Source organism: Psammomys obesus, unplaced genomic scaffold (assembly GCF_907164565.1).
Source record: "Psammomys obesus unplaced genomic scaffold, mPsaObe1.curated_primary_1811, whole genome shotgun sequence".
Taxonomy (NCBI): Eukaryota; Metazoa; Chordata; class Mammalia; order Rodentia; family Muridae; genus Psammomys; species Psammomys obesus.
The window spans coordinates 24,629,124-24,650,759 of NW_026587216.1; the positions used below are offsets into that span (position 1 = coordinate 24,629,124).

General features: G+C 41.9%; 1 protein-coding gene across 1 annotated transcript in view; it reads left to right on the forward strand.

Annotated features, from left to right (window-relative positions):
- Sbspon (somatomedin B and thrombospondin type 1 domain containing) overlaps window positions 1-13,993 on the forward strand; it is a 28,685-nt gene extending 14,692 nt beyond the window's left edge. Inside the window, exons 3-5 of the mRNA XM_055603631.1 lie at window positions 9,959-10,049; window positions 11,214-11,390; window positions 13,871-13,993. Of these exons, the coding sequence (XP_055459606.1) occupies window positions 9,959-10,049; window positions 11,214-11,390; window positions 13,871-13,988 (386 nt within the window). The 3' untranslated portion in view covers window positions 13,989-13,993. The remainder of the gene's footprint in view (window positions 1-9,958; window positions 10,050-11,213; window positions 11,391-13,870) is intronic.
- Window positions 13,994-21,636: the final 7,643 nt, after the last annotated feature.

The window sequence follows — 21,636 nt, forward strand, 5'->3', positions numbered from 1 at the left end:
AAAATAAAATAAAATAAAATAAAATAAAATAAAATAAAATAAAATAAAGGAAAAATAAAAAAAAGAAGGATCTGATGTGGTGTGGCTAATGAAGGAATGGAGGAAGTAATGCACTAAAAACTATGAATCTCACGAGGAAATAAACAGAGGCCAGCACTAATGTGCTGTTGATCTAGACTGAATCCAATGGGGGCAAAACGCTGACTTTCCTGGGTGGAAAACACCATATGTTTTTTATAAAAACCTGGAAAATTTTACATCAATGTGATCTTTATCAAGCAATTTCATTCTTTCTTTCTTTTTTTCCATATACAAGTAAGTATTTATTTGCTGAGAGTCAGTTCGGTGCCAGACATGGGATGTGTGATAGGGTTATGGTGGGGAGAAAAGCCAGTGTGAGGCCCAGACTCTTGGAGATTGCAGTTTAGTGGGAAGGGAAGGGTCATAATCATCAGACGACCCCAGGAAATTAATCCTAGGTTTTTATATCTGTGGTAATTTATTTAGCTGAAACAAATGGATTAGTCAGGAATGATGCCAGAATTCCCTTCACTCTTGAGGGACAGGAGTTTTGTTTTGTTTTGTTTTTTGAAATGAGCCCAAGAAATCCTGAGCTTCTCAGAGAGGGGCCAGCCTGCTTAAACCTGAGGGTCAGTTGTGGACAGTTGGAAGGGCTGACCAAGGCAAAGGTAGGACCATGAGAGACATACGCCAATGGACAGTGCTTGAGCAGGGTACATGACAGGGAAATGCTTACAGCCTGGCGTACCTTGTTCTGGAGGTGGAGGAGTGCTCAGTGACTCCCAAGGTAGAGGGGCCAGGAGACTGATCTTAGTGAGGTCACTCTCCAGGTGCCTCCCGGATGAGGAAGGCTTGCAGGGCGGTGGCAGCCTGGAGTCTACAGTGTGAGGCTGTCTCAGCAGTGACACCCAGTGGATACTGGGTGCAATGCCACAGTCAGTCAAGCCAGCCCGCCAGCTAAATGATTAAAAAGCTGCCTGTGTGGTTAAGGATACACATGCGTGAGCATGTATGTATTTGTGTGTACGTGCATGCTTTTTTCAATAAGATCTCTCACTGGCCCGGAACTGCCCAAGTTAGACTAGGTTGGCTAGCCATTGAGTCCCAGGGGGCTGCCTCTCTGCTTCCCCAGTATTGGGATTCCAGGCGCAGACTTTTCCCCACCCCCTACCCCGCCCCCAACAATGTCTGGCAGCTTCCACATGGTTTCTGGGGACGAGATTCAAGTCCTCAAGCACTTTACTGACTGGGTTATCCCCTAAGCCCTTGGCAAGAAAGAAAGAAAGAAAGGAAGAAAGGAAGGAAGGAAGGAAGGAAGGAAGGAAGGGAGGGAGGGAGGGAGGGAGGGAGGGAGGGAGAGAGAGAGAGAGAGAGAGAGAGAGAGAGAAAGAAAGAAAGAAAGAAAGAAAGAAAGAAAGAAAGAAAGAAAGAAAGAAAGAAAGAAAGAAAGAAAGAAAGAAAGAAAGAAAGAAAGAAAGAAAGAAAAACTGGATATGGAAAATCTGGGGGTTGGTGCCAGCAAGCTTCTGAACTAGAGAGGACTCTATTTTCAGGTTCTTGTCTTTTTCCGAAGGGCGGTGGAAAGCCATGGAGGTGTTTTCTGCAGGGGCCGCTGTGATCAGACTTGTGATGGCAAAGGATCCTATGGGTCTGGGTCAGGCCTCAGAAACTTATTTCTAATAAGTTCCAAAGTGGTCCAGATACTCCTGGTCCAGGACCTTGTATTAGGAGCCGCTGCAGTGGAATGTTCAAAGGCCTCTATGTTTCCCAGCAAGCCCGTGACTGGTGTCAACACTACAGTTCATCCCCGAGGTGGAGGGTGGGGGGTGGGGAGTGGGGGGTGGTGTAACCTTGGGGACCAAAGTCAGGACTGAAAATGTGAAGATTTCTCTCTTCTTTGAAAGCTAGGAGGTTGTTACTTGTGCATGTAGGAAGGCTGTGTGAACACAGAGTCTACACATGTGTTAACCAAGGCCACCAGCAGCTTCACAAAGCAAGAGAAATCCTTATGGGGTGTGGTGGAGGAAGCTGTGAGATGGGAGATTTGGGACCATGTGGATGAGGACGTTAGGAGGACGCTCTGTAGCTGCTGGACAGAGAATAAGCATCCCCAGACAGAAAAGACACACCCAGGGCCCTGAGCCTGAACCAGGTTTTCCTGGAGACACACTGTCCTCTGGGTGTAATCCTCACACTTTCTGGTGCTCACAGCTTGCATCCCATATCTTTGTCTTGACTTCCTCGGCCGCACTGTCTTTCAGGTGAGAGAGACTCAGAACTGGGAAGTGGTGCGCAATGACCTGGGTGTTGAAGAAACCCTTATAGCAGCCAAATGCTATGAATGATGCTCTTCCCGCTAGGTAGACTCTAGGTCACAAGTGCCGCCAAAACCCAATAGTCACACAGCAACCATCTCACTGGGCCTGCTGGGTTCCTGCAGAGGCCTGGACAGACAGACACTGAATGCTGCCATATGATTGCTTCTAGAGAGCAGGCCCTCTGGAGCTGCATGATTATTTCTCCCTGAGCCTAGTGTGACTGCTGCCCCAATGACAGGCCTCCCCTGCTGCTCATAGCAGAACAGGAGTGAAAAGAGATCCAGAAGAAAAATATCTAATCATAAGGGAAACCAGGATTATGAACTGGGTGATTCTCAGTTTTTTTCTTTACGAAGGAGGGCAAAATGTTGGTAAATGAAGAGATTTGCTCTTAGGAAAGCAGGTCCTAGTGGGGAAAAAACAGCAATGGTGTGGCCGTAGATTCACTTAATATCTCAGAAAGTTAAGATGCCACCACTTTCATGTGCTAAACAATACATATCTATTATCTTACAGTTCTATAGGTCAGGTGTATGGCAAAATATGACAAAGGGGTATGACAAAGGTACATGTGGGGTGGCATTCCTTCCTGGGACGTGAGGGGTCAGTCTGTTTTTGACCTTTTTTACCTTTTACATTTGTGGGACTAGCCTTTAACAACTAAACCATCTCTCCCCCTTATTTTTTCATCTTGTGGAGACTAACTCCGTTCTTTGTCTCATGATCCTGTCCATCATCACAGCTAACATTACATCTACCTTTGCCTTTCTTCTTGAAGTCACACCCCACTCCCACCAGATCTTTTAAAAGTCCCTAGCTGATTACCTGGAACCTATCTAGAAGATAGAAAACCTTTCATTTTCAAATTCAACTGACTAACAACTTAGATTCCATCTGTATGTTTAATCCCTCTTTGCCATGTAACATCACACATTCACACATTCTGGAGAATAGGATTTAGAGATCTCAAGGGTGTGGACACACCTTATTCTGTTTTCCACAGGGAATAGGACAAGGTCATTATCCTTGGCTTGCCCATAAAGACACTAGAGTTCTTCGAGGCAATTGATCTTGCAGGGCTACCAGAACTAAAACTGGGAGCCTGTGGCTACAAATCCTGCACTACTTTCCCCTCCATATTGTCATCATTAAAATTAGGATTACAGACTCTGATGACCAAGTCAAAATATAAAAATCCCATGAGGCCAGTGAACAAGGGTATTCTCTTCTTAATGAGTTTTTCTCATTTAACTTAACATATATGCTTATATTTCTTCTTAAACACAAATAAAAACCCGTAACTGTTGCACATTACTGAGGTTTATGTGCATTTTCCTCTCCACAAAAGACCAATGAGCATTAATATAGAGTGTGTTTCCAGGTAGGGGCTATTTGCCAAATTTCCCTTTTATTTTCCTCTGTACTGTATGTACAGGGCAGAGGTCCTAAGCCTGTTTCTGTGGCATGCCCTGTGTCAGAGGGCTTATGAAATTCTGAAAGCAAATTTCATTTACTTTCATGTTCAAAAGAAATATGCGCAGTGCCGAGGTTTTTAAGAAGTGAAACTTGTTGTAAAAGTGAACAATGGTGGGTTCATAGGTTGCCAAAAAGTTGGCAAATGGCTTTCAAAAAAAGACCATGTTTCATTTGAATATTGCTGCCAGCAAGGGGAAAGGAGTGGGGAACCATCATTTATGGAGAGATTGTGTCCTGAGGCACCAGCTATGTGCCTCCACACAGAAGCAGAGGTGGGACCGAAGGCAAAAATAACCTTTAAATTATTTACAACCCTCAGATACGAAAATTAAACTTCGTGGGTTATTATTAAAGAGTGGCTTTGGTTCAAAGCGCTGCAGGGCATCTGGCTCCTAGTCTGGGTGCTGAAGACTCATGTGTGGGGAGGGATGTCCTGTGTCAAAACCCCTCAGCCACTGAGGTGGGAGCAGACGGGATCCTGGGGAACCAGCTTGCTTTTAAGATGTGCCGTATGCCAGGACATGTTAAGGCTCAGGCAAGAAGCCTGGGAGTTCAAGACCAGCCTGGCCTACATATCAAGACTCTGTCCCCAAAGAAACAAAGAAACAAGTGACAATATAAACATCACACCACAGACTGTCAACACGGGAACTAAACTTGAATATAGGATATCCTGCAGTTCAGGCTGGTCTTGAACCTCTGATCCTCATACATCTGTCTCCTGAGTGATACCATCATGGATGTCCCCCCCCCCCCCACACACACACATAGTGCTAGGGATAGAACTCAGGGCCTCACATTAAGAGAATACTCCACTAACTGACCTACATTCCAGCCCCTGGAGAGTAAGTGCTAAAGACCAGAACATGAAAGCCAGGCATGGTGTTTGTGCTTACAGTTCTGGTGCTGAGAAGATGGAGTCAGGTAATCTCTAGAGATCAGCTGCCACAGTGACCAGCCAGCCTCATCAGAGACTCTGTCTCAGGTAGATAGCACCTGAGGACTGATGTCTGATGTTGTCTCTCTCCTCATGCATGAGCAACATAAACACACGCTGGTCCTGGCTTTGCCTGCATTTGGAAAGGTCAAGGCCTTCTAGGATGATACATCTGCATTTCCAGCTGTTGCCCTTGTAGCTGCTACCCCAGTCAGACTTGATGCCTGAGAGTCTGAGGAGCCGGATAAAGATAGGGGATTTGGTCCCTGATTAATCCTCCAGGAACACTCAACTCCACTGGTTTTGTCTGAGAAACATGTAAATAAAGAGTTGCTTCTCTTAAAACTGAAAAGGAGGGGGAGGGAGAGAGAAATAAAGAGAAAAGGAAAGAAAATCTGAAAGAGAATTAAGGCCTGCCATCTTGTGGCAATCAAGTGCCGTGAAACCTCTTTTTTTTTTAATTTTTAAAATTTTTTCATTTATTACAATTTATTCACTTTTTTAAAATAAGCTAGTACCCTCACACCAGTTTGCTCCAGTGAATGATTTTCGCATTTGAAAACCTAACATTAGCTTGTCCCTGCCCTTATATCTAAATTGTCCAATTTCTGCAGCAAAAGGCAGGAGGGGCTGTTGAGAGGCTCTGTCCATACAGTCTGTGCACTCACCCAAGTAGGGTTGGAAATACATGGAGGAAAACTGTCTGCACTGAATACATACAGCCTCCATGCTGTGTCAGAAATCAGAGGTTGATGCTGGCTGGCTTCCTCAGTCTCTCTCCACCATTTTTTTTGAGATAGGGTGTCTCATTGAGCCTGGCTCACTGATTTAACTGCACTGGTTGAATAAAGAACCCAGGGACCCTCCTGACCTTTCCCCCAGTGGTAGGATTCTCTAGGAACTGCTGCCATGCCTGGATTTTCTTTTTTAATGTGGTTGCTTGGCATGGAACCAGGTCCCCATGCCATGCAGGTGCAAGCACGTTACCTTCTGAGCCATCTCACCCGTCCAGACTACTTCCCCTTGATACTATTCTCTCAACCAGGATTTCTCCAGCTTTTCTACGTATGACTCCCTTTCACCCTCCACAATTTTACTTCATCCCAAGGGAATACGTATACAAGAGAGGTAAATAAATAAAACGTTTACTGCAAGGAATGATGGTGCAGATCTGTAATCCCAGCACTTGGGAGGCAGAGACGTGTGGATCTCTGACTTCAAGGCCAGCCTGGTCTATACAGAGTGAGTTCTAGGGCTACACAGAGAAGCCCTGCCTCAAAACCCCTCTCACAAACAAACAAACAAACAAGTAAATAAATAAGTAAAAGACGTTCACTGATAATAAATCATAATACAACTTATTTTAAAATGATTTTACATATAATTTTACCACTTACTAAAGATGAAAACAAATATACAAAATGTAAATGTACTTCCTCATTTTAAATTAAGTCTTGGTTGAGCATTTGATACACAGGACACAAAACATCTTTGATAGTTTTCAGAGTTGATTGACTTTTGACTTTATAATCATTAATGTTGAACACAGGGCTTCACATAAACATAGTATACAGAACAGCAGAAGGATGGTTAGGGCCATTTCAGAAATTATTGGAAAATTTGTCCTAATTCTAAGCCCAAATCACTGAATGACTTTTTATTTTTTTAAAGGAAATTCAAGCCAGCAACTCAAATAGCATTTTTTTAAAAAATGTTGAGCCACAGGCAATGAATATCTTTATTTAATTTTCTGCAGTAGGAATTATTCATATATTCTTTTTAAAATTTCATTTTTTATAAATTACAGTTTATTCACGTTGTATCCTAGCTGTAGCCCCCTCCCTCATCCCCTCCTAATCCCATCCTCCCTCCCTTATCTCCTCCCCTGTCCTTCCCCAAGTCCACTGATAGGGGACTGACCTGTGACCCTACCTTATCAGGTCTCATCAGTACTGGCTGCATTGTCTTCCTCTGTGGCCTGGCAAGGCTGCTCCCCCCTCAGGTGGGGGTGATCAAAGAGCCAGCCACTGAGTTCATGTAAAAGATAGTCCCTGTTCCCCTTACTGGGGTACCCAATTAGAGACTGAGCTGCTATGGGCTACATCTGTGCAGGGGTTCTAGGTTATCTCCATGTATGGTCCTTGGTTGGAGTATCAGTCTCAGAAAAGACTCCTGTGCCCAGATTTTTTGGTTCTGTTGCTCTCCTTGTGGAGCTCCTATCCCTGCCAGGTCTTTCTATTTCCCCCTTCTTTCATAAGATTCCCTGCACTCTGCCCCAAAGTTTGACTATGAGTCTCAGCATTTGCTTTGATACCTTTCTGAGTAGAGTCTTTCAAAGGATCTTCTGTGGTAGACTCCTGCCCTGTTCTCTGATGTCCATCCCATTTGCCTTTCTGAGTGAGGATTGATCATCTTACCCAGGTTCCTCCTTGCTTAGCTTCTTTAGGTGTACAGATTTGAGTATGTTTATCCTATATGTCTAATATCCACTTATAAGTGAGTATATACCATGTGTGTCTTTCTGCTTCTGAGATACCTCACTTAAGATGATCTTTTCTAGTTCCCACCATTTGCTGCAAATTTCATGATTTCCTTGTTTTTAATTGCTGAGTAGTATTCCATTGTGTAAAAGTACCACAATTTCTGCATCCATTCCTCAGTTGAGGGACATCCGGATTGTTTCCAGGTTCTGGCTTTTCCAAATAAAGCTGCTATGAACATGGTTGAGCAAACATCCTTGTGTACTTGAGCATATTTTGGATATATGCCTGGGAGTGGTATAGCTGGATCTTGAGGAAGTGCTATTCCTAATTGTCTGAGAAAGTGCCAGATTGATTTCCAAAGTGGTTGTACAAGTTCACATTCCCACCAGCAATGGAGGAGGGTTCCCCCTTTTCCACATCCTCTCCAGCATGTGTTATCACTTGAGTTTTTTATCTTAGCCATTCTAGTAGGTGTAAGGTAAAAATCTCAGGGATGTTTTGATTTGCATTTACCTGATGAGTAAGGATGTTGAGCATTTCTTTAAGTGTTTCTCTGCCATTCAATATTCCTCTATTGTGAATTCTCTGTTTAGCTATTTTTTAATTGGATTACTTGATTTGTTGCTATTTAACTTCTTTAGTTCTTTATATATTCTGGATATTAGCCTTCTGTCAGATATAAGGTTGGTGAAGATCCATTCCCAATCTGTAGGCTGTCGTTTTTTTGTTTTGTTTTGTTTCTGATGACAGTGTCCTTTGCTTTACAGAAGGTTTTCAGATTCCTGAGGTCCCATTTATTGATTGTTACTCTTAGAGCCTGTGCTGTTGGTGTTCTGTTCAGGAAGTTGTCTCCTGTGCCAATGAATTCAAGGCTCTTCCCCAAGTTTTCTTCTAACAGGTTTACTGTGTCTGGTTTTATGTTGAAGTTTTTGATCCACCTGGACTTTAGTATCCGTAGGTGTGTGGGTTTATTTCTGGGTCTTCTATTCGCTTTCATTGAGTCACGATTCTGTTTCTATGCCAGTACCATGTAGTTTTTATTATTATTGCTTTGTAATACGGCTTGAGATCAGGGATGGAGATACCTCCAGATGATCTTTTGTTGTACAGGATTGTTTTAGCAATTCTGTTTTTTTTGTTTGTTTGTTTTTCCATATGAAATTGAGAATTGTCAAAGAGAAATTTTTAAATTCAAACATTCTGAACAACATTAGATGAAGATAAAGTTAATACTTCTACGAAAACATCAAATCTTTGTTTACCATAAGTGATCCATTATATTTCAGTAGGAGTAGAAAACCTTGCATCTACATTAAAAATACTGCAAACCATAATATTTCAGGAAATAGGGGCAGAGCCAGTGCTTGGGCCAGAGTTTCCTGATACTATGACACTTCACAGTACAAAGTGTACATTTTCAGAAAATCAAGGCTGCAGTGGAGTCACATGATTCAGCGTGGATATGCACTGCCAGAAACATCTCACATTCATTGTGCATCTGAGTTTGAGTTTTTTGTTGTTGTTGTTTGTTTGTTTTTGTTTTTTGGTCATTGAACACCTAGAAACATTTCACTCTTGCCAAATTTTCACAACCTCCACATTCAGTTATAGGGATTCCATCTGGTTTCTCAATCCACAGTTTAGGAAGCTAAGCAATAACAACAGTGCTGCATTGGGTAGTGTAGGTATTCTAGACCTTAAAGTATATAGGTAGCGCTGAGGATATAAGGTCTGTGCTTAGCATGTGTGACATCCTAAGTTTGATCCCTGGCACTTAAAAAGGTAACAGAGGAGGTGCTTAAGTTAATTTCATTTTTTTTTTTAAAAAGGACTTACAATGCCTAAGGATTCTGGTATGTTTTAGAGGCCCTAAAACAAACCTAGAGATACTAGGAGACCACTACAGAAGACCAGAGGAAGTAGGGCCTGTGTCTGGTGGCAGTCACACATCCTCCTTTTCTCACTGCCCCACTCATTCACTGGACAACATTTATTAAGTGGATGAGCGTACTAGGAGTACAGGGATGAACAAGTTTTGGGTTGACAGCAGCATGGACTGAAGAAGCTTGTCAATGGATAGTTCACCTGACTTTAGGACTGAACAAGACACAAAGAACAGATAAAGGAAGAGATAAGAGGAAGGTAGTATTCCTGGCTCCTCTCCTTTGTACAGGATAGAAGAAGGAGCCACAGGAATCTTTCTTCAGGCTATGGTTGCCAAGAAGCTTGGGAAAACCTGTATTTTCTTCCCTTGCTTCCTTTATTTTTTCTCATTTCCTCTGATATTTTTTTTCTCCTCCTTTCCTTTTTCTTTCTTTGGTCTTTCTCTTTTGTCTATTTTTGAGCTTCGTTCATCACTGCCCATTCCTCTCTTCTCTATTTCTTCTTTCTTTCTCTTTCTCATGCTATAATCTCCATCGCCGATTTCCTTTCGTTGCCCCCTCTTTTTATTTTATTTTATTTTTTCTGGCTTTTTCTTTTTGGCCTCTCCCCTTCCTTTAGCCTTCCACACCTGGAGAGGTCTCTCTGACTCCCTCTATGGCTGTCCAGATTCGTATAAACACTGACTGAGTTTGCTTCAGAAGATGCTGCAGCAGTCTCACCTGAGGCTGGGCCATTCAGATCTTTGGATTTGGAAACAGAGTCCTCAGACAGGTCTCTGTTTGGGAAACCTTATTGAGTACTTTGGCTGCACGAATACAGTGAAATTCTCCCTTTTCTAGTTCCTGCCTTTATAACTAGCTCTGCATTCAACAAGAAGAGAGCAATACAAGCCGCATCTCCACAGTGGTCTACACACACCCGGGATGCCAGGTAATTTGTTGCTTTTAATTTGCTGTTATGTTTTCCTTTTCTTTCTTTTGTTCTTCCACTCTCTCTCTTCCCCTATCTCTTTTGGTTCTTCAAGACAGGGCTTCTCTGTAGTCACCCTGGTTGTTCTGGAACTCACTTTATGGAGTGAGTAGCCTCAAGCTGAGCGATCCACCTGCCTCTGGAATGCTGGGACAAAGGCTGTGTGTTACCGTGCCTGGATTTCCTAGTCTTTCAAAAAGAGTGAATTTGTTTTGACTTTGTTTTCTTTTGCTTGTTTGGGCAAAGCATGAATTCACTGTGAGTTTGGAAAATACTTGTCTGCTCCCTGGTTTTATGGTGATTTGGTTGTGTGTCTCCAGGGCTTATCTTTGAGGTGGTGTGAGTGAATAAGTGTATGGATGCTTCTTCCTCTGAGAGTCTTTTGAGACAGGATCCCACCAAGTATCTGGCTGTGCTGGAGCACACTATGTAGAGCAAGCTGGCTTTCAACTCTCAGAGATCTGCCTGATCCTGTCTCCTGAGTGTTGGCATTAAAGGAGTACACCACCATGCCCAACAGTTTCTGAGAGTTCTTCATGAACTGTTTTGTGAATTTGAAAGTTGCGTGCTTTTATTCAGCGGGCTTCTCATTGACACTTAATGCATAGGCTGGTAGTCACCTCCACGCTCACCTGAGTGCACTCTTCCTCCATCAGATAAGGGAGACCTAACAACCGCATGTTCAGATCTGCAGGCTGTTTACTAGCAATGAGTTCTTTTTATTCTCAAAAATTATAATATTTAGTTGATCGAGGTGGTGTAAGGTGCAATCCTTACATTTAAGGTGGGGTGGAGTTAAGAGGATCAAGAGGAGTTCAAGGCCATCCTCAGATACACTGTTGAGTTTGAGGCCAACATGAGGTATCGTATGTATGTATGTATGTGTGTATGTATGTGTGTATGCATACACGTACATATGCTGGCCACGGTGGGACATTTGTAATGCCAGCACTTAAGAGACTGAGAAGAGGATTTCTACTAGGTCAACTTGGGTTACACAGTGAAACCTTGCCTCAAAAACTAGTAATATTTACAATGTGGGGTTGACATGGCTCCTTAAGACTTCTTACAGTATTGGGCCACTTCTGAGTATAGTAAGTGACCTCTTGACTTCAATTGCTCCAGATACTGTATGGAGTTCAAGACAGAGTCCCTGACTCCTCACTGTGGTCTGGACAACCGTCCTCTGACTCGATGGATGCACTATCTCCGAGAGGGGTACACCGTGTGTGTGGACTGTCAGCCTCCAGCTATGAACTCCGTGAGCTTGCGTTGTTCCGGAGATGGTCTGGACTCTGATGGGTAAGAAAGGACAACTGACCCAGTTTTCTGCTCACCCGAGGATCTGTCCTTTATGTCCCAGAATGCTGAGCAGTATGTAGCATATCAATGTGGGCAGCAAGGAGAACCTGTCCAGGGCCCCAAATCCAGAGTTTTGATTCTCACTCTGGGACTCAGAGGCTCTCGGAACCAGAAATACACAGGCCAGTTTGGTTATTGGGATTCATTTTAGATTAAGCTCACCAAAGACTACAAAAAACCTGATCATTCCAAACGTACTATAGAACCCTTGAATCTGAATCTCGTGGGTTGGAGACTTCGACTATGTACATCCTTTGTCCCACTTCTTAGGACCAAGTGCACTAGAGTTTTAATAATCTCTTGGGTTAGGACCTAAAAGCTTTTCCTATAAAATGTCACAGAGCAGTTATTTTTGGCTTTTCATCCAATATGTCCTTTGTCATAACTACTATACTTCGAACCATGAAATCAGCTATTGCTACTATTTACACTTTTATTCTAATGAAACTTTATCTGTGAACACCAAATATAAGTTTTGTATGATTTTCATGTGTTGTATGATTTCACTGTATTCTTTTGGTTCCTCTTTAACTCTTTGTTTCTGTTTGAGACAGGGACCTACTCTAGCCAAGGAAAGCCCGGGACTCACTATGTAGGTCAGGGTAGCCAGGGACTCATGGCAGTCCTCCAGAGTCAGCATCATAAGTTAGGAGTGTATGCTGCCATTGCAGAGGACCCTGGTCCAGGTCTCAGCCTCCAAGGCTGGCAGATGTGCTGTGTGCAGTGGGTTTCCCAGGAGCAGTGATACAGACCTTGTGTCTCCATGCAAGCCTCTCCCAATCCTGCACTCACTTTCAGTTGGACTTACTGATGCCACTTAGAGCCAGGAGAGGGAACCCCTGCAGCTATGGACAAAGACCAGTTTCGTCACACACACATAATAGTTTTCAACACGTCGGGTATAACCGGTAAAAAGAGATTAAAGGTAAAATACTGGCCTTTCCAGTTAATCATTATTCCCATCATGTTTTAATATTTAATAATTTGGTTCTCGTTTATTAGTCACTTGTGCCCAGTGGTCTCTACTGAGTTCACCATATGCGCAATAAAGTGGGTAAGGAATTCATATCAAATGAAACCTAATATTTGGATTTAATGTTTTTCTGAATACCTCATCTCTATTTTGACTTTAAATGAATTTATAATTCAATTTGTACCCAATAAAGAAAGCACTTAAACCCTGGTTACTATGAGTGACTTAATGAATAATATTTTTAATTCTCTGGCTTTGCTCTCTTTATACTTCTTCCATTTTTCATTATGAAATCAAAGAGTTGGAATAAAATGAAAGTGGTCTTTTGCTTAGACCCTCCTGACTTAAACATACACAAACACCACTGTCCTGTATGTAGCACCTATATTCACCTGAGAGAAACAGACATGAAAGGCCATGGGCCTAGGTGTTCTTGCGTAGGGATCAATTGGGAACATACACTGACAGAACCCAAGAAGAACACATCTTCTTTGTGAGTATAAAAAGTGGATAGGGACTAGAGATGGCTCTGTGGTTAAGAGCACTGGATGCTTTCCCAGAGAATCCGGGTTTGATTCCCAGCACCCACATGGCAGCTCACATCCACCTGTGACTCCAGTTCCAGAGGGATCTGAGGCCCTCTTCTGGCACCTTCAGGCTACATCTGGGCAAAATACTCATGCGCATAAAATAAAAAATAAATAATTTTAAAAACTGACTTGAATATACTTTGAAAGTGTGTGATCCCTACATGGCTTATGGTTCTTTTGTGGTGATAAAACACCATGATCAAAAGCAACTTGGGAACCAAAGAGTTTATTCAATCTTATAAGTCTCTCACTAAGGGAAGTCAGGGCAGGAACCTGGAGGCAGGAACTGGAGCAGAGGCCATGGAGGAGTGCTGCTTATTATTTGCCCCTCACAGCTTACTTAGCTTTTTACAGCACCCAGGACCACCAACCTAGGGATGACACCACCCACAGTGAGCTGGGCCCCTCTTACATCAAGCATTAATTTAAAAAAATGTACCACAGGCTTGCCCACTGGCCAGTCTGGTGAGATCATTTTCTCAATTGTGGTTCCCTGTTCCTGAACGGCTCTAGCTTGTGTCAATTTGACAAAACACTCGCCAGCACATTATCTTTAAAAACAACAAACAACAACACATTAAGGCTAGAGAGATGGCTAAGCAGTTAAGAGCACTTGCTTGACTGAGTTCCCTGCATTCACATAGAGGCTAACCACCCAGTTCCAGGGGATCAAGAACCCTCTTCGGTCCCCCATGGTCACCAGGCATGCATACAGTACACTTACTTACATGTATGTGGGCAAGATAATTCACACAAATTAAAAATACATAACTTTTAAAAAAAGTTATAATCATGTAGATTAGAATTTCCTTTGGCTTGCTCTTAGTATAACCTACATTTCTACAATATCGTTTCAGAAATCAGACTCTTCGCTGGCAAGCCATTGGCAACCCTCGATGCCAGGGAACTTGGAAAAAAGTGCGTCGAGTAGAACAGTGCTCTTGTCCAGATGTGCACCGCTTCATTTTTATATAGAGCACCTTGGAGCTACTTTATACAGCATGCTTGAGAGTGGGCTAAGTATTGCTAAGCTGCATTCAATGCTTCAGAAGCCTCCAAACACTGCACCAAGTCCCTGGGTACTTACCACTGCCACACTTTGTCATTGAGAAAGAAAACTTTGGGCTAATTCTCAAGGATCACAGTCTCTTCATTTTATTTTTTACTGAGTTATGGATCCCCTCATACTGAAAGCTCGCATGGCCTATGACCTTGACCTTACATTTGGCCACACAATACATGTCTGTTTGTACCAGAGTCACGACCATGGGCTCCAGGTTGGGATAAATTGTTGCTTAAGGGCATTTACGTATTCTTTCTCATTCTCTCTTTTAAAGTCAGAGTCTCACCATGTAGCTTGGAACTCCCTATGTAGACCAGGCTGGCCTCTAATTCATATATATCCCACTGCCTCTGCCTCCTGAATGCTGGGACTGAAGGTGTATGCCACCATGCACCGCTATTCTTTGTCTCTATTCTTCAGGGGGTGGGACTGAAACAGGGTTTCTTTGTGTAGCCTTTGTTGTCCTGGAACTTGCTCTGTAGACCAGGCTGGCCTCAAACTTAAGAGATCTGTGTACCTCTGTCCCTTGAGTGCTGGAATTCAAGGCATGCACCACCTATTCTTAAAGCTTCTCACTCAAACATATATATATATATATATATATATGAACTCACACACATAAAATTCCTATATATTACCTTAAAAGTCTGAACTAATTTCAAGTAAACTATCACAAATAATTTTCTACAGGGAAAGTTGTTAAAATTTCAATAGGTGTTTTGTAATGAAAAGCCAAATACCCATGCTAAAAACATTTTATTATTTTTTTTATTTTAATCACAGGTCATTCACTTGTATCCCAGCCAAAAGCCACCTCCCTCTTTCCCTCCCACTCCCACCCTCCCTCCCTCATCTCCTCCCTGCCCCCTTCCAAGTCCACTTCTAGGGGAGGTCCTCCTCCCCTTCCCTCTGACCCTAGCTTATCAGGTATCTTCAGGCTTGGCTGCAATGTACTTATCTGTGGCCTAGCAAGGATGCTCCTCCCTGGGGGGTAGGGGGAGGAGGGGAAGCTCAATGAGCCAGTCATGAGTTCATGTCAGAAATAATTATTGTCCCTCTTACTAGGGAACTCACTTGGGTACTGAGCTACCATGGGCTACATCCGAGCAGGGGTTTTAGGTTATATCCATACCTGGTCCTTGGTTGGAGAAACAGTCTCATAGAAGACCCCTGTGCCCTGATATATTTGGTTCTTGTGGGGCTCCTGTCCCCTCTAGATCATACTAACTCCCCCTTCTTTCATATCATTCCCTGCACTCTGCCGAAGGTTTGGTTATGAGTTTCAGCATCTGCTTTGATATACTGCTAGGTAGAGTCTTTCAAATGCTCTCTGCGGTAGGCTCCTGTCCTGTTACTTGGCTAAAAAACATTTTTAAAGAAGAAATTTTCTTTGGTTAGCTGAAAAGATCAAACATTGATGCTAGATCAATAGGCATTCCTCAGTGTTACAATTTTAAGAAAATTTGGCACAAATGAATGTGCCAAATGCTTTAATTACAAGCAGTCTATCATCATTCATATCTAAGATAGTTTCCAAAGTTTAGTGCCTGAAGCAGAATAAGACAAGTCTTTTAAAGTCTGTCTTCACTTAGTTGGAGTGTGCTTACTAGTTTTCTTTCTACAGCTCATGTTTGGGGCGAGATGGAGAGGCACAGATGTAGGTAGGAGGCATGGATTTTCCTGCAAATGTTACGATCTCATACACGGGCAATCAAATATTGGTTTTACACTGGTTGGAAGATGCTCACAGACTGAGGATGGCAAGCTGTTCTGGAGCCTGGCCCCGATTCCTCATACGGGACTTTACTTCAGTGAAGATCATCATGAGTGTGCCTAAGACTCCATTACAGGACCTCAACCCTGTTTTATTTTGAAGTAGGTTATAAACGGACAATATTTTATTTGAAGAGTTGAAGCAATATTTAAATGGCATATTCCCTTTGATCTGAATTGAATTACATAATTTAATATAGTTAACTGAAGTACATTTCTTTGGGGGGGGGGCATCACATAACAACAGAAGGCCAACAGCAAGTTTAAAGGGGTGGCAAATGTCTCGGATAGTATTTCTGATTATATTTTCATTTAACTGCTAAAGGTGTTTTAATGGAAAATTTTAATAAACCTTGAATTTTGGGGCTGGAGAGATGGCTCAGCAGTTAAAAGTATGCTCATCACTCTTACAGAGGACCATGGGGATGGCTCACAACCACCTGCAGTTCAGGATGTTTGGTTGGGCACTCTGAGACATAAGCAACAGTTAATTGTACTGGAAGAGGCAAGCAACTTTTAGGTGAGAGAGTAGCTCACTTCTCTTTCTTCCCAAATAAATTAAGTGGATAACTCAGGTGAGGAGGAGACAGTCTCAACTCACTGACTTTAAATATATCTTTTTTTCCCTGAGACAAGGTCTCATGTAATTCAAACTGGCCCCAAACACACTGTTTAGTTGAGGACAACCTTGAGTTTCTGATTTCTCCGCCTCCATCTCTTGGGTGCTAGGATCACAGGTGTGCACCATTACTCTAGGTTTTGGTACTAAAGAGTGAGCCTAGGACATTATGCATGCTAAGTAAGCACTCCAGCAATTGGAACTCTTGTTTTGAAGATCAAAATTTACTGATGGATAAACAAGAGCTGACTGAGGTGGAAGGAACTTCATTCTATGTCATTTAAAGCAGACGAAATCAGCAATGGGACCTTTCTTCTGAAAGGCAGAAGGTTTCTCTCAGTGTAGACTGACTTTCTGAAGATCCCTTGCTTGCTGAGAGAAAACTAGGTCACTTAGAGAGAAACAAAGTTCCTGGAGGAAGCAGACTCTGTTCAGCGTCAGCAAGTATTTAAAACCTTATAGAACAAAACCTCTCAACTCTGAGAGAAAACAAATTTGAACAGCTTTCTGTTCCAGCTGTCACTGATTACGCCTGAAGGCAAGGCTCAGCCTTTCTGACAGGCTTGAGAAGCACTTGTTTACTAAAAGGTTCCTCTTCTTCACAGAGGGAATTTGTAAAGAGACAGGAATTAGAAGACACAAACATAAGGAAGCCAGAGGATCAGAGAGATCCATCATCAGAGTATAATGAGAGTTCTTTAAGGCCTACTGATGGCCTGGCTCATTAATTTTCTTCAAGGAGATCATTACACCAGACACAAAACGGAAGCCAAGAACATCAAAACACAGAAGAACCCAAAGTATTCTTGACATAAAAATCTGGTTCATGTGTATAGGACCATAATAGTATGTGACAATTTATAATGCAACATTTGGAGCTGAATTCAAAAAGGAAATGTTTTTCAAACTGAAGTTCTATATTTAATGAATTATTCACCACATACAAGGAAAAAACAAAGGTATGTTTTAGACAGGTAAAGCATGGGAATCTACTCTGTGCTTCCTTTCTGGGAGGGTTGGGGAGGGGTTGGTGGTCCACCTAGACAGAAAAGGACTGTAAACCAAAGAAGACTACCCAGAGAATAGGGAGCATGCTTAGGAGAGACAAATCAATCGCAGGGCAGAGAGAAAGCTCAGACCAAGCTAGCCATAGGGGAAGAACCCGACTACCTGAAGGCAGGACAAGGCAGCAATGCAGTGACAGAAGGCCCATCCCATGGTAACAAGTTTGGAAATTTTCAGTTTGACTAGCGGAACTGGAGATGTGGAAATTACAGATACGTAGAAACTATGAAGTTTACGTGTAAACAGCTACAGAATTACAATGATATAAACATTATTTTCCATCATTATACAAACTAATGAAAATCATGGCTATTAGCATAGACATGACAAATTCTGAACAACGGTGTGTGAGGAGTGGAGGCGGGTTTAAGTGTGTGTGAGGATGGCAGTTGGGGCTGGAGTATACATAGGAGCAGTGTGCAAGAGAACTAACAACTTGTTTCTATGGTGAGAGGTCAATTAAAAAAAATAGCAAAGAAACACAAGCATATTTTTAAAAAGAAATATTAAAATACCTGAGAAAAAAAGTGAGAAGTGTTGAGAAGAGCCACAAGTAGGGAACACTGAAAGTTGGTGGAAGGGATCTTTACAGTAAGCCATGGCGAGCAATTCTAATTTAAAATTGTCAAGGTGCATTACTAAGCTTCAGAAAGAAACTGCAAATAAAAATATCAAAACATGACACAAGCTCAATACAGCATGATTTTGAGCTACCAAGAATGAGGTGATGAGCAAAGGAGAAGATACAACTTGCTAGTTGTATTGGTCTCATTTTTCTGTTCCCATCACAAACACCTAAGACAACTAATAGAGAAGAATTGTTTTGACTCGGGGTTTTTGAGATCTCAAGCCCTTGAGTCTATAGATCCTGGGCCTGTGGGAAGGCAGAGCATCCTGCCAATGACAGTGTCAGAGGCTGCTCAACTAAGGAACCGGGAGCAGAGGGAGGGAGGGGCCAGGAATCAGCTATAACCTTCAAAGGCTCAGTCCCAGGAGCCTATTTCTTTCCTCCAGTTAAGCCTCACTTCCAAATATCTACCCCTCCCAGATACCACTGTCTGCTGGGGAACTAAGCATTGAAAATATGAACCTGTGGGGAAAATTTCAGTCAAAATATATCACTCTTCTCTTTGCTGTGACCAAGTACATGACTGGAAGCAGTTTAAGTGAGGAAGGGTTTTGGCATATAGAATAAGAATGATGGTGGGGAGGGCTAAGCCAGGCTATAAAATCTCAAATCCTGCTATTAGTAACACACTTTGTCCAGCGAGGCTCTACCTTCTAACAGTTTCATAACCTCCCAAACCATCATCCCCAGCTGGAGATCAAGAGTTCAAACACATGAGCCTCCTGGGGACATTTCAGACTGAAACTATAGCAACATCAGAATGCTTTTCCTGAATTTTATCAGCTTTGTGACATGGGCTGGGAAGAGACATTTAATTCCAGCTACTGGGAAATATGAGGCAGAAGGATAACAAGTTCAAGGCCTATCTTGACTACAGAGAACCTTATGACACAGCATTACATTTGAGTGACTTAACCATAACTCTGGGATCTACTTTAAGAAATACATGATCATAACAGGTTTGTTTTAAACCTTTTACTTTCAATTTTTAATTTCAATCTGTGTGTTTATGTACATGTGAGTGCAGGTGGCAGCAGAAGCCAGAGGTAACAGACCCCTTACAGCTGGAGTTACAGGAGTTTTTAAGCTACTGAATGTGGGGGCTGGGAATTGAACTCAGGTCTTCTGCAAGAACAGTATGTTTTTAACCACTAAGCCATCTCTCGAGCTCCATTTTTTTTAACTAAAAAGATTTATTTTATTCTATATGTACAGTAGTTTAGCCTGTATGTTTGTCTTTACCAAGTGTGTGCAGTGGCCACAAACATCAGAAGATGGTCAGATCCCTTGGAACTGGAGTTACAGATGGTATTTAGCCACCATGTGGGTCCTGGAAATTGAATCTGGGTCCTCTGGGAAAAAAAGCTAGTGCTTCTAACTATTGATCCATCTCTCTATCCCTTGTTTGTTTTCTGAGGTATTTGAGGCCATTGTAGTACATTGTGTCAGCCTCCTAAGCAATCAGGTTATAAGGAGAGCCAACATTTTGGTTTCTGGGTAGTTTTGTTTTGTTTTAGAATCAAGCTATATGTAAAGCACCAAATACTCAATTATGTTGGGGTTTGGTCTAGTGCTATGTATTCCAACGCTGATTACTGGCCCCCAAGATCTTGTTGCAGTTGAGATGAGTACATCCTCATGTACACCAGTCTTCGTTGTGTAAACTTTACTCTACCTAATTCAAAGTAATTGGTTAATAAAGTTGCTGAAAGCTGTGACTGGGCAGAAGAGAAGTAGGTGGAGCATGGACCTTAGGTTTCCCAGCATGGGGTGAGATGAGGACCATGAGGAGGGAGAGGGATAGAGAGGGAGACAGAGAGAAAGGCTGAGGGAGGAGGGGAAGGGGAAAAGAGAGAGGAAGAGCTTGCCACTGGATAGAATGGACTAGGAACACATGGTCAAGGGAACTGTGCCCTGAGGACAGACTGGTTTAGCAGAAGCTACTTGGGAATCATTAGATTGGCAAGCATTTATATGGGTTTTAAGGGCAGTAGGATTAGAATAGCATGGAATCTGCCCAGCATAGTGCCTACAGCTTAATAATAATCATAGTCTTTCTGTGTGAATTATTGGGGAACTAGCTGGTTAAGGAAAACTGCTGCCATATTATTTCCCTGCATACATTATTATTAATACCAATTTACACAATTATAATAAATTGTCCAACTGAATGGCAGACTAATACCAAACCAGTCAGCCAACAAACACTCTGAAAATATCAAAGAACTGATTAGAGGACTGGGGACCCATCTGCCGTGCATCTCATATCTGTAACACTGGTACTTGGAGGCTAAAGTAGGAGGGTTGCTTAAAGTTTGAGATTAACCTGGCCTACAGAATAAAGAAATAAAGGAAGAATTAATCGAATAAGGCCAAGGAGTAAAGGGAGGTGAAGAGTCACGTAGGAGCTGGATGCATCATCATGTGAGGGAGTTGTGATAAGGAAGACTGGGAGATGCAAAATGCGCCTTTCATTAAACATCATTCCAGAGTCTTATAGGCATGAACCAATGGGAGTTTTAAGAGGCTTGGGGAAGCTGACCTATGATCTTACTTTTAGGCTCCTGCTGTGCTTTGCACATGTATAGCATGTGATGTGTCAAAGTTTCACAGTTCTGCTCCCTAGGATTAAAGGTGTTAAACATACATGAAACCTACTTCCTATTCAAAATTCCAAGTTGATAACAGATAAATTCCCCCAAATTACTCATCATAGGATTGCTATTTAGTTGTGAAATTTTTAGAGCACTAGGTAAAATAATGGCAATTTAGATTTGGTGATTTATGAATTATGTTTAGAGTGAGGTTAACTTTTATGTCTATTTTGAACTAATCATCAGCAAACTGAGTAAACATGGTGACTGCAGCATGTGAGGGTTAGGAGGCATACAGCAATTATTAATGTTTCTGTTTATTGTGTAGATAAGAGAACCTAAATTCAAGAATAGAAAAACAATGCATGACACTTTTAAGAAAAATTGGAGGCATTACATAATACTGTATTTCTATTGTAAATATTTCAATAGGTTGAGATTTTTATTCACTTGCTACAAATAAAAATGTCAAAGTGCTAATTATTCTTTGACTAAATATTATAATGAATAAATTCAACAAAAAGCCAACTTCCTTTAAGTGAAACTTCCTTTAGATGAGAGAAATCAAGCTTTTTAAAATTCATGGGTCATTTTGAACATTTATCTCTCTAGTAATAAATCTTCAGTAATTAGAACATTAGCTATAAATCAAGCAACAAAGTCACATCAAAAGACTATTCCAGTTTGGTTCTTTAAAAATATCCATCTCTATATGGCATTTTTGTAAGGTTAGTTTACAGACATGGAATAGAACAAAGAGAAATAGCCATAAATACTTTTTATCTTCTCAGGCTCTTCTTTTTGGATTAAAACAGGACTTGGGAGTGGGTACTTAATCTGATAGGGTTCAACATAACTATATTTTAGAAAAATAAAGATTC